We start from the raw sequence: 18,028 nt of genomic DNA on the forward strand, positions 1-18,028 counted from the left end.
TCTGCAAAGTTCATACATGCCCTGTGAAGCAGCTCTGAGTTGGCTGCTTGGCTCAGCATTAGCTGTGTCATCACCAGTATGCTCTTAATGCTCAGCTCTGGCCTCTGCTCCAGCTGCCCACAGCCTTGCACAGGAGAGGGGTGGTGCCTGTAGAGTGAGCCTCAGCTCTGCTCCATGCTGCTGGTCAGACCCCATGTAAGACTGTGGTTGGATTGATGGAGATGAGGTACACACACCACAAAGTGGTTGAGGGGGTGGGCTTATAGAATCATGGGATGTTTTGGGTGGAAGGGACCTTCAAAAGTCATCTAATCCATCCTCCATGCTGACAGGAGGGACATCTGCAACTAGAACCCCAAACAACTGGACCTGGAATGGTTCTAGGGATGAGGCTTCTACCTCTCTGGGCAACCTGGGTCAGTGCCTTACCCCCATCAGTGTCAAATATTTCTTCCTTCTGTCTAGTCTAAATCTCCCCTTTTTAGTTTAAACCATCATCCCTTGTCCTGTCACAACAGGCCCTGCTAAAGAATCTGTCCCTATATTTCTTGTAAGCCACATTAAGTATTGAAAAGCCAAACTAAAGTCTCCCCAGAATCTTCACTTCTCTAGGCCGAACCCCAAGACTCTCAGCCTTTCTTCCTGGCAGAGGAGTCTAGCCCTTGGACTGTTTTTGTGCCAAGGACTCCAGAGGTGGATGCACAGAGCAGTACCAGAGTGGAGCAGAGGGGCAGAATCTCCTTCTTCCACCTGCTGCCTGTGCTGCTGGTGCTGCAGCCCAGGATAGAGGTGGCTTTCTGGGCTACAATTGCACATTGCTGGCTAGCATCCAGCTTTTCATCCACCAGTAGCTTCAATTCCTTCTCCACAGGGTGCTCTCAATCCCTTTGTCCCCCAGTCTGGATGGATACTGGGGGTTGCCCTGACCCAGGTGCCAGGACCTTGCACTTGGCCTTGTTGAACCTCATGAGGTCTGTACAGGCCCATTTCTCAAGCATGTCCAGGTCCCTCTGGATGGCATCACATCCCTTAGGTGTGTTACCACACCACTCAGCTTGGTGTCATCTGCAAACTTGCTGAGGGTACCTGGTCCCACTTTGTCATTGATGAAGATATTAAACAGTACTGGTCATAATATAGACCCCTGAGGGATGCCATTTGCTATTAGACTTGCCTTTTTTTTCTTGTGGCTGTTTCTGTCTTAGAGATGGAAGAGCTTGGCTCCACCTCTCTGTCTTTCTGACTCCCTGCTGCTTCTTTATCGTTGCACTTCGTTCTGTAGCTGTGCCAGTAGGCTGAGCAGATTGTCCTCTACTCTGAATGTGGGTTCTCACTACTACCAGCTGTTTGCAGCAAAAGGCTGTGGCACGTCCTGCAGCCTGAGACTTGGGTGTCTGCATTATGTTCATGGGAGCTCGCTCTGAGTTGCCACATCCATTCTGATAAGTGCAGAGGACATAGCTTTCTGCTGGGTGGAGACTATTGCTAAGCTCTTTCTGATAGGGTGATGGCCACAAACTGAACTCACTTCTTGAGCTGGCCGGGTGCAGGCAACGTTCCACTCATGTTGCTGCTCCTGCCCTGCCTGCCTACTCTGCCTGCTGTAGGGGCGGCGCAGCCAGCTGCTGCTGCTTTCCAACCCCTTTTTTGTGGCTGCAGCTCTGCTGCGTCTCAGCCCGCACTGGGGCAGCTCCCTTCAGCATTGATGTTTGTCTGTGCCTCTTCTTCTCTCCAGTGCTGTTTGGCCTTCAGGTTGGGCTTGACAGTAGCCAAGGGTTGTCAGTGCCGCTGCTTGAGGTAGCAGCTGTTGTGTAATAGCTACACAGGGCTAGTTCCACACCTGGCTTCAGGCAGAGAAGGCTTTAACAGACAGCCCCAGCCTGACTTCTCTGTCCCAAGCGAGGGGGAAGCTGCATTTGGGAATCGTCAGGGCCCTGACTGAGCATGGGGAGCCATGGTGGGAAGCACCGGGCACCTTTTGGGTCACACCCATCTGGCGAGAGGTCTCCAGGTGGATGCATGCCAGCTTCGGGCCTTTTTTAATGATAGTTGTTAGTTTTTAAAGAAAAAGCACCACGCCGTGCTGCGTGGAATGAGTCTCAATAAAACATCTCTAACACGCGTGTGCGACCTGTTCTCGCTAGCCGGGCTCGGCAGGGAGGGAGAATCCCCGGGAGGTAAAGTCCCCGGCGCCGCGGGCCGAGTTGGAGTGCCCAAGGGCTTCCGGTTCTGTCGGGAGGGAGAGGACTACGGCTCCCGGTGTACCCTGGTGCGGAGCGGCTCCTCCCGGCGTGCCCCGGGCGTGCGGCGCTGATGGCGGCAGCGTCGCCGGTGTACGTCTACAGCCCGGAGTACCTCGCCCTCTGCGACTCCCTCTGCAAAGTGCCCAAGCGGGTCAGCGCCGCGCCGGGGGCTGTGGGCCGGGAAGGGTGAGGGGCTGGGCGCGGGGGTGTTGGGAGCGCAGCGGTGAGGCCCGCGGGGTTCGTGGGAGGCTGTTGCGGGAAGCTGCCGGGCAGTCCGCGGGTTTGGGGCGGTAGGCGGTGTCGGGGACAGCGGAAGGGTGTGAGGAGCTTGGGGGAAGCGGTGCGGGGCGTCCCGGCCCTGGGCATGGGTGTGAGGAGAGAGGAAGAGCCAGCCGGTGCCTTCAGGCTGCCTCTGGCAGGCCGGTTACACACTAGGGACACTGCCCGGGCTCGATCGGCTGTGCGCTGCGGTGCCTTTCGCTGACACACCGGGAGGGGAGGCTTCCCCCCATCCCCTGCCGTGCTCCGTACCCTCCGCGGGGGAGACCCTGCCCCGGAACCCAGCTCAAGCTGGCGCCAGTTCAGCTGTGCTGCTGGGAGAGTTCACAGTAACAACTTCTCTGCAAGTTATTTAGCCCCCAGTTGCTGTGTCTGAATCCTACGCTAGAGCTGCTCTTATGTTCTTTTTTTTTTATTCTTTTTTTTTTTTAGGCCAGTATGGTACATTCACTGATTGAAGCATATTCCTTGCTTGACCAGATGAAGTAAGTGCTCCCCTTTTCTGGGAAGAGACTGTTTTCTTTGCTAAGGTTCAAGTAACTGCAGGTTTTTTCTTTGCTAAGGTTCAAGTAACTGCAGGTTTTTTACTGTCCTTGTTGGCAGCATGATTGTAGGAGGACACTTGCTCTGTCCTCCTTAGATCCTTCTAGGATCTAAGGGAAATCTGTTTTGCTAACTGAACAACATTGTGGTAATTATGGTAGGTATAATTTATGGCCACTCTTCCTGCTCCAATGGAGTACAAATTGCATTGTAGTTTCCCTTTATGTCACCACTGTCTCCTTCTGTGCATGTGGCTCTGAGCAGAAATTGTTGGCACTGCTCTGAGTCAACTGGCCAGTGCTGATGCTGAGAGGGAGCATGTTATTTTGGTGCATTATGTTTGATTTGGGAGACTTTTTGTGAGGTCTTGATGCTGTTCAGGAGAGAAGATGCTGAAGTCTGGGGTGGAAGAGTGAGAACTCTCCTGCCCCGTTAGTCTCTTGACGCTGGGAGATATGAAGGGGTGAAAAAGACTTAGTTCAGCTTCATAAAATCTTTTAAAAATCCCATGGGTGAGCTGGAAGCTTCTTGCATCCTTCCAATAACAATGGATCTGTACTGCATTACCTGCATGCAGCCACAGAGTCTGTGGTTTGGAGAGGGCTTCAATGTGTCACAAGATTTATTTAGGTGGCTTGCAAAGTGCAGAAAGCTGGGAAGGGTGATATGTGAGTTGCTGAGGACAGAGACGGTGTCTGCTTTGAGTGCAGGTGAAGATAAGAGCATATAAAAGAAGCTGCTCAGCTCTTGACCCAGCAGGCTGGTGTCCTTCCATAGCACTGGACATTCTCACTCTTGTTGTTTGCTCTGTGTGTAACCAGAACATTGGATCTGCTGAGGGTCGCTCAAACAGGGTGAACAATGCAGAAAACGGAAAAACGAACTTGAAGCAAAGTGGAAAGGTTAATGCAGGCAGCACCTGCAGGTGTTGGGTGAGCACAGCAGGGAAAAAGGCCTACTCCAGCTAAGCTGAGTGGCCTTCTCACTCAAAGCAACAATCCACTGTGAGAGGAAGAGGGAGTTGGTTTGCTTTTTCATCACTAACTGCCTAAAGAAGGCTCCTAGTCTGAGGAGGTTAAAGCTGGAATCCTGGAGTCTCTTGTCCTGATGTACTCTTTTCTTCCTCTCTGCCTAGGATAATCAAGCCCAAAGTGGCCTCCATGGAGGAGATGGCGAGCTTCCATACAGATGCTTACTTGCAGCACCTGCAGAAAGTCAGTGAGGAGGGAGATGATGATCATCCGGAGTCTGTGGAGTATGGACTGGGTAAGGATGTGTTTTAAGGGATAAACTGATGATCAGGTCCAGCATGATTTTGGCTGGAGCTGAGGTTAGACAGAGGGGTGAGCTCAGGTGGGCTGAGGGGCTGTTAATGAAGGGAAGTTGTCTTTGGTGGTGTGTTGCTGAACCCTGTCAGCTGGTGGTCACCTGTCAGGCTGGTGTTTCCAGTGTTGCCAACAGGGGTGGTGCTGCAGTGAAAAAACTTCTTAGACACTGTGGTGCATAAGCAGCAGCATTTCTCTGTCTAGTGGGGCTTTGTGGGGGATTGCTCCACAGCTCATGAGCCCTGGTGAAAAGTTTTTGTATGAATTTATACCTGAGCTTTTGAAAAGACACACTGACCTAATACAATTATTCCTCCTACCTACTACATATTCATGGAGCAGGATTCAGCAAAATATTTGTGGTCTGGGGTATCCCAAACCCCTTCCTTAAATCACTTTTTGTGGCACCAAGGACATGCTCACTGCCTTTAGTTCCTGTTAAGCGATTTGTACCATAAACTCTCTTTCTTATCTATGTTTAGTTTATATACTTGAACTCTCTATATTGATTAGGAAGTGAAGAAAAACAGCTTGGAAACAACTCATGACAAAAGCAATCTCTCTTGTGACAAAACCAACATATTCCAAAACAGATAGCAAACCTTGAGAAACTAGATGACTAGTGGGAAACTCAGGGTTCTCTGAAAAATAAACGAAAGAATCAAAAAGCCTAAAGTCCTGCTTAGTATTGCTCTTTTGAAATGCAGAGAGGCCTCAGGCCTGGTCTTTAAAAGGTGGTCTTAGAGTAATAGGACAGATTTGAGGTGACAGAGAGCTGTCAGCCTCATGATGCTGCTCGCTGCATACCTAGAACCAGTGCCTTTGCTGGTGCTTTGGGGATCCCAGGCAGGACAAAGATCCCACTTGCTGCCCTTGGAAGAGAGTTGAGACTGGCTGCTGCAAGCCTGCTCCAGTGGAGGGCACAGGTTAACAACGGCCTGAAGCTATAGCCAGGGACCAGAGCAGCTGCTGTTGGCTGGTGACTTAGCTTACACAGAATCATAGAATCAGTCAGGGTTGGAAGGGACCACAAGGCTCATCCAGTTCCAACCCCCCTGCCATGGACAGGGACACCTCACACTACATCAGGCTGGCCAGAGCCTCATCCAGCCTGGCCTTAAACACCTCCAGGGATGGGGCCTCAACCACCTCCCTGGACAACCCATTCCAGGCTCTCACCACTCTCATGGGGAAGAACTTCTTCCTCACACCCAGTCTGAATCTCCCCACTTCCAGCTTCATTCCATTCCCCCTAGTCCTATCACTACCTGATATCCTAAAAAGTCCCTCCCCAGCTTTCTTTTACCCCCTTCAGATACTGGAAGGCCACAAGAAGGTCACCTTGGAGCCTTCTCTTCTCCAGACTGAACAGCCCCAACTCTCTCAGTCTGTCCTCACAGGAGAGGTGCTCCAGCCCTCTGCTCATCCTGGTGGCCCTTCTCTGCACACCTTCCAGCATGTCCAGATCCCTCTTGTAATAGGGGCTCCAGAACTGGATGCAGTACTCCAGGTGGGGTCTCACCAGAGCAGAGCAGAGGGGAGAATCACCTCCCTTGACCTGCTGGCCACACTTCTCTTGATGCAGCCCAGGCTCTGGTTGGCTTTCTGGGCTGCAAGTGCACACTGACAGCTCCTGTTGAGCTTCTCCTCCACCAGCACCCCCAAGTCCCTCTCCTCAGGGCTGCTTTCCAGCCAGTCACTGCCCAGCCTGTATTTATGCTTGGGATTGCCTTGACCCAGATGCAGGACCTTGCCCTTATTCTTGTTGAACCTCATGAGGTTGGCTTGTGCCCACCTCTCCAGCCTGTTGAGGTCCTTCTGGATGGCATCCCTTCCCTTCAGTGTGTCTGCTGGAGGGAAGGGATGCCATCTTGACCAAAGGACTCTTGCCGCCCTGGACTTAAGACAGCCTGAGCAGTGCAGTAAAATCTGCATTTATCCTCTGGTGTGGGGTCCTCCATGGGCTGTAATTGGATATCTGCTCCACTGTGGACCTCCATGGGTTGCAGGGGGACAGCCTGCCTCACAGTGGTCTTCACCGCAGGCTGCAGGGGAATCTCTGCTATGATGCTTGGAGCACTTCCTCCTCTCTTTCACTGACCATGGTGCCTGCATAGTTGTTCCTCTCACATATTCCTACTCCTCTCTCCTAGCTGTTGTGCAGCATTTTTCACTTAAGTATAGTATCACAGAGGCACCACCAGCATTGCTGATGGGGCCTTAGCCAGCAGTGAGCCTGTCTTGGAGCCATCCATGTCCACCATGGGTGCAGCTCCTGGTGTCTCCTCACAGAAGACACCCCTGCAGCCCTCCCTCTCTACCAAAACGTTTCCATGCAAACCCAGTGCAGTTTTTTTCCTCTTTGCACCCACTAAATCTGCTGTGTAAGTCTAAATCTGATACCTGTTGTGAGGGTTTTGTGCCATGGCTTTTTCATTGCGTCGGGAACAAAAAGTTAGAGCAGTGGTTAAAGAGAGAGAGAGCTCAACACAAAGAGAACGTGCTTCCCCCAGAGGAAAAGGCCTGTTGTGTCTGACGTGGATTCTTACTCACAGGTTACGACTGTCCAGCTACCGAAGGGATCTTTGACTATGCAGCAGCCGTGGGAGGAGCAACCATCACTGCAGCCCAGTGCCTGCTGGATGGCATGTGCAAGGTAGCAATTAACTGGCCTGGAGGGTGGCATCATGCAAAGAAGTAAGAAAACAATCTCTTCCCTTCTGTTTTCTCACCTGGTGTCTCAAGCCCATTCCCCAACTTCCAGCTTCCCTGCCAACCCTCAGTGTGCAGTGATTCAGCTGGGAGAGAGAACAAGGAGTGACAGGGGTGAGGGAAGGCAGGAGGTAGATAGGAAAGAAGCAGAGTGTATGGCAGTGGCATGGTGAGAGAGTCCTGGTGCTATCATGGACTGCAGTGCAGGTTTAGGGCAGATATTTTCAGAGGTGTCCCAACTTCCATTGATACTTGGTTGTCTCTGGGAGTTCAGGTGAGAATTGATTTTGCAAAGTCCATGGAGAAGGGCTGTGGAGAAGCAAACAATTGGTGTCACTCTCAACCCAGGAGAATGGGAATGTGTCAACATGTTGTCCAAATTGGTTTGTGTGGCTTTTTTTGATTTCTTAATAAGAGATTCTAACCAGTGCAGGACTGACCCCTGTTTTTCCCTGTGCTCAGTGGTGGCTGTTTGCTCTGAGCTATGATGTCAGTAATGATTTCAAGAGCAACTGGAGAGGAAGTAAAAATTTCATCCCTGACTCCTGTGACTCTGTAGTGGTAAAATGATTTCTTTCCAAGCCTTCGCTGTTTACCATGGGTGTAGATTTTATTTTGTGTTCCCCATCTCCCAAAACCCAAGGCCTGTCTGCAAGTGCAGGCGAGGGCAGCCATCCTTGTCCCCAGCTAGCTGATCTGCAGTGCCATTCTGTAAGGTGATCTCAGGGTTAACAAATCCAGGGTATCTCCCAACACAGTTGGAGGTGCAAAGCTTCACAGTGGCTCTGATCATTCAGCCGTGGTTTGCAAGCACAATTCTTGCCCAGAAAGGTGTCCTTGTCTGGGGTGGAGGAAGAGGAGCACGTGGCCTCTGGCCTTGTCTCTGCCTTCACCCCCAATCTGAGCTGCTGCTGCAGCTGGTGCCTGTGCTGGCCCATGCTGCACCCCACCTCACTGACCCTGGTACCAGTGCCAGCGGCACATGTGCTCCTTGGTGCCAGGTACACTCTGAAATGTTCCTCTCACTGGTTTTATACCCCAGCCCAGGTTATTCCTGCCTTCTAGGGAATGTTTAGCATGGTTTGGAACATTGACTAACACAGTCATTTATTCACAGATTCATAGAATGGTTTGGGTTGGAAGAGACCTGTAAAGATCATCCAGTTCCAACTCCCCTGCCATGGCCAGGGACACCTCCCACTAGACCAGGTTGCTCAAGGCCTCATCCAGCCTGGCCTTGAACACCTCCAGGGAAGGGGCATCCATGACCTCCCTGGGCACCCTGTTGCAGTATCTTCCTAATACCCATTCTAAATCTACCCTCCTCAAGCTTATATGTTTAGCATGTACCTGATTTATCTCATTAGCATATTAAGACTTCAATATTAAACTACTGTTAATATTTAGTTACTGTTAATTAGGCAAAGGTTGTTGGGGAAGAGGGGCTTGGACACTCCTGCTGCAACGTATAGAATTTTGGTTTAAATCAGGTATCCAGGGCTGATCTAGGATCTAGTGCCAAGTGATGACAGGGACTTGACCTTGAGGCAAATCTAGAGCAGGGATTAAGAAACTTACTTGTTCCTTTGATGTCAACAATACAGAAGCTGTCCCTTGATGTATGTCATAGATAAATCTTTCCACACAACATCAGTCCTGTGTTTAGCTGTTGGGGCTCTCTTCTGGCCGAGCTCAGGAGCTGTGTTGTGTGGGACTGCATGTGGGGCATCCTACTTCTGTTTTTCTGGGGAGAAAGGGAGAGTGTTGCTGTGGGAAGGGGCTTAGCCTTCGTACTCCAAGAATTTGGAACAGAGCAGCAGAGTATTGCTGCTGGCTTGGACCTGCTTTCCACTGCCAGGATCTTCCTGGGACCTGTGACCCAGACAGCATGGATGGAGTGACTACCTGCCTGTCCCTGTCCAGTATTCACAGGAATGTTGCCAAGTAGGACTGTCCAGGGGCCTGTCCTCTTGCTGCAGAGGGAGAGGAGGTACCGTGGAAAGTGCATTTGAGTCAAGTGGCTCTGAAGTTCTTTAATAGTGCAGAAGGCTAATATTTTATTTGTGCAGCAGCAAAATGGGCAGAGGTAACCTGTGAAACCCCCCATGGTCAGGAAAAGGCAGCAGGGCCAGCTAGTGGTTTACCAGATGCCTTCAAGGCTGGGGTTGAATTGGCACAAGGAATCACGCTGTCTGTGATTCCTAGCCAGGCTTTTAGCTGTCCCTGACCCATCCCTTGGTTGTTGCTCTCCATCCTCTTCTGTGCTCCTGTGAGGTGGAAGGAGACTTGCAAAGTAGGAGTAACAATGCCAAGATGTGGCAGTTGCATTGGCAACGTTCAACCTCATGGACGTTGTTTTCACAGAGATGAAGCTTCTGGCTTCTGTTACCTGAACGATGCTGTCCTGGGGATCCTGCGACTGCGCCAGAAGTTTGACCGTATCCTTTACATAGATTTGGATTTGCATCATGGGGATGGTAAGGCCCAGCACAGGCTGTGAACAGCACAGCAGCACTGACTCAGTGGGAAGAATGGGAGAAATCAAGGCCTGTCGGGGCAGCAAGGCTTTGCTTGCTGCAACAGTCATGGCTTTGCCTCCTTTCAGTACAGTCAGATTCCCTCCATCCATTTCTGCCTTGTCTTGTTTTATGGATTTTATGGAGGTCTGCTGATCATACCTCTCTTCAAGGTCTGAGCAGTGGTCTTGTACCCAAAGCAACAAATAACATGTTCCCATTTCAGTAATTCCCTCTGCTAATGGCTTTCTAGCAAGGACTTCCCCCATGTCCCCTCTCTCCCACCCCAGCAGAACAGCTGTTGACAGTGTTTAATTGTTTAATGCCACCAGTGCAAGAGGGAAGCAGTCAGTAGTAGATGGTGCTTTTAAAAGAAGGCTTGATGTTATAAAGCTAAAGCCAGAGCTGACCTTGCTGAAACTGTTCTCTCATTACATTACAATTACACAGGTACATTATTTCAACACCATTTAACATTTCCTGCTCTCCTAAATTTTATTATGTGATTCATTTTGCTCTGTTTCCCTCCCACATTTGGTTTCTGTTAAGTTCCCTGTTACTTCTTGTTCCTCCTCCCACCCCTACTATTTTAATGTCTTTAAAAAAAAGGCATTTTGAACTGCAGCAGCCCTAAGAAAAAGCAAGAGAGCTCAGTAGTTCTGCTTCTAATCAGAGCAAAGCTGTAGCCAAGGCATCTCTGCTCAACTCCCTCCCCCAGCCTTGCAGGCCAAGCAGTGCAAATGAGTGCTGCTAATGTGGGCACTGACCTGAGGTATTGAGATCCATTCAGTACAGATTAGCATGAGACCCACCAAAATAATTTAGGTTGTGACCTTTGATGCTGTTGAATTCATGTCTCTGTTGATTAAGGATGGATTTATTGAGGCAGATACGGTTTTCTACTTTGCTCATTGTGTCCCTGCTCTGCTTGCTGCCCCATGTTTGGTGCATGGCTCATTGTTGTGTTTAGACTCTCATTTATAGAAAAGATGCATGAAATGTTTTTTCTCTTCTATTTTCTCATAGGAGTTGAAGATGCCTTTAGTTTCACCTCAAAAGTCATGACTGTTTCTCTGCACAAGTTCTCGCCAGGATTTTTCCCAGGCAAGTTGAACTCAACGAGGCTTTGGCTAATTTGGTTCCTGTATCACTGATGAGGCCCCAGCAAAGGCAACACCCATCCCATCTGTCCAGTATCAGTGTCTCATTGCCTCTCCTGTTGACCCAGGAGAAGGAAAGAAGGAGAAACTAGGTTTGACATTGTGAATAGGGTCTGGGCAGAGACCCTGCTGGGCAGCCATGTGCAGCCCTTGCAGGCTGCATGACAGAACTGGGCAGAGGGTGAGAACCAGGTGTGTCCAACCTTTCCTTCGTTGGTGGTGGCAAATGGACTTCTCCATAAGCAGGCCGAAGGTCCTGCCTCTACTCTCATCTGAGACATCCCACACATTTCTCTTGCTGCTGATCCTCTTTCCCTTGTCACCAGTCATGAGATGTTTCTGTTTTCCAGGCACTGGTGATGTGACAGACGTTGGCCTGGGGAAGGGTCGTTACTACAGTGTGAATGTACCTATTCAAGATGGCATTCAAGATGAGAAGTATTACCAGATCTGTGAAGCGTAAGCCCTCTTGCTCTGATACAACTTACTTGGTTTTAGAGAACAGAAACTGCACAGATTTCATTTCACAGAATCAAAAAATGTTAGGGGCTGGAAGGGACCTTGAAAGATCATCCGGTCCAACCCCCCTGCCAGAGCAGGATCACCTAGAGCAGATCACACAGGAACACATCCAGGTGGGTTTTGAATATCTCCAGAGAAGGAGACTCCACAACTCCCCTGGGCAGCCTGCACCAGTGTTCTGTTGTCCTCACCATGAAAAAATTTTCCTCATGTTTCCGTGAAACTTTCTATGCCTCAGCTTCCATCCATTGCCCCTTGTCCTGTCACTGGGCATCACCAAGCAGAGCCTGGCTTCATCCTTACATATTTATAAACATTAATGAGGTCACCTCTCAGTCTCCTCTTCTCCAAGCTAAAGAGCTCCAGCTTCCTCAGTCTCTCCTCATAACAAAGATGTTCCACTGCCTTCATCATTTTTGTGGCTCTGTGCTGGGGTGTTTCAAGCAGTTCCCTGAGGTCCTTCTTGAACTGAGGGGTCCAGAACTGAACACAATATTCCAGATGCCTTACCAGGACAGAGTAGAGGGGGAGGAGAACCTCTCTTTTTAATTTTTATTTACTCTTTTAAATTGCTGTTCTTCCTTAAGCCTTGTCACTTCCCTTGTTGCACTTTTTGAGTACAATGAACATGGGTTTTGAGAGGTCTCAGAGGTCTTGCTGAATCCTTAGGCAAACTGAATATTCAGAGGTGTTTGTGGGTGACTGGAATCTCTTTGCCATGGGTTAGCCTTCTGTATTTGAGAGACATTGAGAGGGATGAGTACTTTTTAGCTGTGAACTTAGGCCTAGGTGATTTTTCTTCAAATAACTGCTCTGAGCTCTGACCATCTGTGATACACTTGGGGCTGAACAATAAGTATTTTCCAAGCATCTTCTGTCTGTGCTGGAAGAGAGAAAGGCTGAACAGTATTATTCCCTTTGTGGTGTTCATAATACTAAAAACGGTGCACAGCCAAAAGTCTGACATGCCCCCAACTGCCTTCTACAAAGGAGAACACTTCTAATAAACTGTATCCAGAACATTGGCCCTGCTCTACCCTGGCATCTGCTGGAGCTGAAGCAATTGTGTTTCTTCCTCAAGAACCATTCAGGAAAGAAGCTAGACCAAGTCTTACTCTGTTTGTCCTGTCCTGGTGAGAGGAGCCAGAGTTTAGGATTGTTGTTTCATCAGACCCTGTTCCTCACTGTGACTTTTGCAGGAGAGCAAAGCCCCTGGATTTGGCTTGCAGCCCTTCTGCTCAGGGCAGCCAAAGCAAATATTTGGTTTGATGCTTCTACTAAGCTAATCAGGACAATATCCCACTCTTCTGTATTCTCAGTGATGTTTTTGCCTTCATCAGCCTTCTGATGAGCTAAACTTACTGCAGGAGACTAATGGGGCAGAAGGCTAGCTGGGAGTAGAGGGAGCCTAACTGGTGTGAGGGAGGTGGGAGCAGAGAACGCAGATGGCTTGAGAGGCATTGGTAGATCTGAGGGCCCAGGGCCATGCCATCAGCATCCCTCTGAGCTGTGCTTGTGGCAACCATTTCTCCTTTCCACAGGGTGCTGAAAGAGGTGTACAGTGCTTTCAACCCCGAGGCAGTTGTGCTGCAGCTGGGGGCTGACACCATCGCTGGAGATCCCATGTGTTCTTTCAACATGACTCCCGAGGGAGTGGGCAAGTGCCTCAAGTATGTCCTGCAGTGGCAGCTAGCAACTCTCATCCTGGGAGGAGGTGAGTGCAGGCTCATCCTGCTGTTATGAGGAAACAGGTTCGTCCCCCTGTCACTCATCCTTGAGTGTGTGCCCTTGGGCTGGGCACTGACTGGAGTTTAGCAGGGTGCCTGCTGGGCAGCATCAGAAGGGCACTTTGTGATGCAGTGTGACGTTTTCACACAGACCTTTAGCTCTTGAGCTAAAGGCTGCTTATCTCCTCTGGAGAAGAGCAGAGCCTGGTAAGCCAGATGAACTGACCCTGGCTTCTCAATTGCACCTCTGATTACCATCTGTGTTGATGAGTCCTTCAGCACTTCTGTTTTAAAATTGAGCACTGCGTTCCCAAACCTTGGGGCATCTGACAATCAATGACTCTGTTTGGATTCAAGCAGGAACTTAGGAAAAGGATTTTGGCTACCTGCATGGTACAGGTGTTCAGTCTTGCTGTGGTATGTCTTTCATTATACTGGGGATGCCACCTTTCAGGCAAAAAACAACTCCAAAGCTCTCAAAAAATGAGGAACAACTATTTGTCATTGATGAAAATACTAAGAGGGTATCCCACCACTGCAGATTACATAAGCATTTGAAGTGAAGACTGGGAGAGGAGTCAATACTTGCAACAACAACAAAAAAGTCCCAGACCCCCAAACCAAAACTGAAAAATATGGTTTCCCCCTCTTTTCAAGGTGATTTTTTTTTTCTCCTACTATTTTAGTCAACTTTGCTGGAAAAAAAAAACAACACACCTTCTGAGTCTCTTGCAGGATTGTTTTCAACTAAGGAATCTCCTTTTGGGCTCATTTGCCATTACCACAGAGCTGACCATTACCATACTGACTGTGAAACTTGATTTACTTGTGCAGTAGTCACAAGTTGTACTAATGAGTGCTGAAGAGCTCACCAGTGAATGTCTGGGCCTGTGTATTACACTTTGTAGGTTAAAGGCTGGCCTTAAAAAGCAGAATGCCCCTGTCTCCACTGCTGCCCTTGTACTTCTCTCCCTACTGCCTTTGAGCACCTCTCCTTGTTGCCAGAAGAGAGCATGGGGCTGGAGGCTCGTGCTGGGGGCTGAAGGAGCCTGGCTTGTGCCATGGGGTGTGTAACAGGTTCAGTTTGGGAGGTCTGTCCTTGCATACAGTATCACTTGGACCTGGCCCCCTGTAGCCATTAGGTGCCAAATGATGGTTTTGGGCACAGCTTGAGTGGATGAAATAAAGTGAATTAACATAAACTGTGTGTGTGGCCTCTGCAGTTTGCTCCTTCCACTAAAATCTCTCTTTCTCTCTCTCTCCCCTTTCCCCACTCTTTCCCCTCCAAAATCACAATTCTTGCTGGAGACAGGAGGCTACAATCTTGCCAACACAGCACGCTGCTGGACATACTTGACTGGGGTCATCCTTGGGAGAACTCTGTCCTCTGAGATCCCTGATCATGAGGTAAAGCTTTGACAAACCCTCCCTTCTCCTTGAGCCAGAACTGAGTTGTTCTACCTGATCTAAACTCACCCTTGCTGCTCGATCCTGTTTTGTTGAGACACTCCTGTAATAGATAATTACAGAGGGGGCAGGTGGGGGAATCACCTCTTTGCTCAAACAGCTCTTTAGAACATTCCTGTACTTTTGGCTGGAAGGAGCAGTGCTGGGTGCTACTCTGAACCTTTTCTGATCAATAGTCTAGCAGTGGGCCATGGGCCAGGAGCTGATGGTGATCATGTATGAGCTGTCTCAGTTCCAGTGCTGATGGTTTTAAAGTCTCAAGTCAGGCTGGACAGCTGGTTGCAGGGGCACAATCCAGGCTGAATTTGGGTGGAATAGCTCTAAGTTCATAATAGATCTCAAGCCATAGATCAGTGTTACTGACCCTACAGAAACAAATGTGCAGAGCAGTCCAAGCCTGCAGAACAGAATTACAGTTTTGCCTATGTCTAAAGATCTCATGGAACAGTTTGAATGAGGAAGTAAAGCCTTGTGTGTATTGAAACTGGAAATCTGGCATATTAGAAGCTGGTGATTTCACATGCAAGATAGTTTTTGAGAGATGTTGTGCTTAAATATGGTATTTTAAGCAGGTTTCTGCAGAAATAGGTTTTAAATGAGACTGGATCCTTTGTATGCATGGGAAGTGACAAACTCCTCTGCAGGAGTTAACTGCTGAAGGATTTTAGTGTTTTATGACTCAGTTTTGCTCTGAATGGGTTTTTTTTTTTTTTTTTTTTTGCTGTGTTATTAATTCCTGCACTGAGTGCCCTGAAGGATAAGAGCAGCATGGGAATGAGTCGATTGCAGGATGTCACTGAGCGCAGCAGGGCCCTGTGTGCTCTGGCTGCTCCTTGTCAAAGGAATTCGTGTCCCTTCCTGAGCTGACCAGGACTTGGCCTGCAGAGCTGAGTTGGCTGTGAGTTGTGGTGCTGTTGCTGGCCAGCCTGTTTGGGTTACACTTGCAGTGAAATGGTGCTTGTGATTTTTTTTTTTTTGAAATGAGATGAGCTGCTCAGGGTTCACCCTAGAGAAACAAGTTCCCAGGTAAGAGCCTAGCCTGCTTCTTGGAGCTGTGATGTAGCACTTGAAGAGGGATGAACTGGAGGGAAGGGAAATGTGGGCTGCTGCTGTTGCCACTTGGACACCTATAGGAGAATTTTTATGGCAGGCATATAAAAGTCCCTGCCCCTTCTTCCAGGGACCCCAGGACTGTTAGAAGCAGAAAAAGTGGCAGCTCAGCCTCACTGAGGGAACAAAAAGCACTTTGTGCTTACTAAACAACCTCTGCTCCACTCCCCACTTCACCAACTGCTGCCACTGCTCCCAGAAATGGGCAGACAGGAGGCCAGGTCAGGCCTTTCTAGGGGCTTGTGGCAGGAAATGGGACAATTTATGTTTAGAAGGCGAGCTGGGGAAACTGCCACAAATTCTGATTGTAAGTGATGAAGCCCTTTTGTTGTTTCTTGCCTAAGTGCTGAGGCAGGTGCCAGCATCTGCAGGCCGCTCAGCTGGTGGTGAGCTGAGTGTCTGGCCCAGTAGATGGCAATTCCCAAAATGTAACAGCTCCACAGAGCTGCAGAGCTTCCAGTCCACAAGAGCTTTCTTCCCAAACTATGCATCTCAAAGATTTATTTTTTTTTCCTCATGTACAGCAAGAAACAGTTGTTGTGGTGTTGCCCACTGCAAGTGTTTCTCTTTCTCCCTTGGCCTGGGCACTGGACTTGGCTTGGTTTGTTGTGATGGGAATGTGCAGTCTGGAGGATGGTGCCTCTTTTGCCATGTTAAATGAGCAGTATTGTTCAGGAAGCTGTCAGTCTGCTTCTTTCCTCTCCTCTGTGCTGCAGTGGCCAACACCAGATGCTGAGGAACAAATATCAGTAACAGTGCAAACACAGAGTTTCTCTGGCTACTTCCCAGTTTTCTATGATGTAAGCCCAAGAAGTATCCTGCTGTCTCAGGATTTGTCCATTTGGTAACGTGTATGCCTTGATTTGTGAGAGGGTTCAGTATTATTATGGTCTTTATATGTTTAAAGTGGTCCTGGGGGCAGCTTTGACTGTTCAGCACTTCTCCAGATCTGTCCTAAACAAGCAAGACCCTGGGCAAAAAGAGAAACGCAAGGCTAGTGACAGGTTGTGCACAGTGTGCTTTCTGGGGCTTGCCAAGTGCACACAGGAAAGCTGCTGCAGGGTGACATGTTTGGAGCCATCCTTTTCTGTGACTTCTCACTCTCTGCCCATCACTTGATGGGGATGAATTGTCTGAACCTCTGGTCTGGAGTGAGGTGGGGGTGCCTGGATTTATGCCAAGATGTTGTTCATTTGGAAAACGAGGTTTTCAAGCAGCTGTACGTAAAATGAATGCCAACAGCTTTCCCAGAGAAAGCATTTGGATCGATTTTGGCTGCACCATTGAACCCTGCTTCCTGAACCCTTGAGTTGGTAGCAGCGGCAAACTTCAGGTGGGCACAGACACTGCAGAAGCAGCTCTTTGATGTCCCTGAGATGAAGAATATGTTTTTGCCTTTTGACAAATAGGTACCCATGGGCAGCCCTCCCTCCAGCTCAGCCAGCCAGAGACCTCTCTGTTGACTCTCTTCTTCTCGTCCCTGCAGTTCTTCACAGAGTATGGTCCTGATTACGTGCTGGAGATCACACCAAGCTGCAGACCAGACCGCAATGAGCCACAGAGAATTCAAGAAATTCTTAACTGTATCAAAGGTGAGTTGTCCAAGCCAACAGTACTTCAGGTTTACAAGTCTTTTTAGAGAGGACTTCAAGAAAGCTCACTGAAGTCTTTCTCAGAGACTGGGAAGACAAACTACATTCACTTGACTGCCCATCATGTACAACTTCACCTGTCTCTTGCTTCACATGGGATTTTTGGTGTTAGTAGCACATCAGCTCAGAACTGTGGGTCTCTTAGCAAAAGTTGCCCCTGGCTAGGCCATTCTTTCAGGTTGAAATATCAGTGGAAATACCCTTTTTTGCCTCCTTTTATTTGCAGGGAATCTGAAGCATGTTGTTTAGCAGAGAAGAAAAGCTCAGGTTTCCACAAGAGCATTTCCTGCGTGAAAGATGGCGTGTTTCTGTGAGCTGCTGGTAAAATTTGTGGCTGCAGAGGAAATTTGGAAGAAATTGTTGTTGGTTAGTTGTTCTCTTTAAAGAATAAAAGCTGCTGTGCACCAGGAGCACTGTGGCTCTCCCCAGGCAGGGGTGTGAGTGCTCCAGCCACAGCCTTCTGGTGCTGGCAGATCCTTGCTTCTTCCTTTTTAAACATCACACAGTTTATTCTCACAACTGGTTTTAAATGTTTTTTAAAAGAGAGGCTGCTCAAAGCTGTGAACCCTCCCTAGCTGGAGCCCACCACCACATTGGCCTTCTTGGCAGGAGCGTGGCTTCTGACCTGCCTGCCTGGAGAACAATGCCAAAAAGCCAACTGTGTCCTGGGGCATGGGCTGTGCTTCCTTCCCAGGGAAAGGCATAGCCATTGTGTTTTCAACTGGGATTTTTTTTTTAATAAAGTATTTGAAATAACTCTTCCAGCCCTTTC

The 18,028-nt window shown here is 49.0% G+C and overlaps 1 protein-coding gene across 1 annotated transcript; it reads left to right on the forward strand.

Annotated features, from left to right (window-relative positions):
* Positions 1-2,313: 2,313 nt before the first annotated feature.
* Positions 2,314-17,977, forward strand: HDAC8 (histone deacetylase 8). Its single transcript, XM_054388572.1, has 10 exons — positions 2,314-2,394; positions 2,955-3,007; positions 4,201-4,331; positions 6,946-7,087; positions 9,467-9,579; positions 11,129-11,237; positions 12,842-13,014; positions 14,340-14,434; positions 17,091-17,196; positions 17,483-17,977. The coding sequence occupies exons 1-10, from the start codon at positions 2,314-2,316 to the stop codon at positions 17,503-17,505; spliced, it is 1,026 nt and encodes a 341-aa protein (XP_054244547.1). The 3' UTR covers positions 17,506-17,977.
* Positions 17,978-18,028: the final 51 nt, after the last annotated feature.

Source organism: Indicator indicator, chromosome 17 (assembly GCF_027791375.1).
Source record: "Indicator indicator isolate 239-I01 chromosome 17, UM_Iind_1.1, whole genome shotgun sequence".
NCBI lineage: Eukaryota > Metazoa > Chordata > Aves > Piciformes > Indicatoridae > Indicator > Indicator indicator.

What these genes read in the sequence shown, in the direction of transcription:
- HDAC8 (XM_054388572.1), top strand. Translation starts at nt 2,314, where the DNA reads ATGGCGGCAGCGTCGCCGGTGTACGTCTACAGCCCGGAGTACCTCGCC. An exon ending in GGATTTGCATCATGGGGATG is followed by an intron (nt 9,580 to 11,128) that starts GTAAGGCCCAGC and finishes TCTGTTTTCCAG; the next exon opens with GCACTGGTGATGTGACAGAC. An exon ending in CTGAGATCCCTGATCATGAG is followed by an intron (nt 14,435 to 17,090) that starts GTAAAGCTTTGA and finishes TCGTCCCTGCAG; the next exon opens with TTCTTCACAGAGTATGGTCC.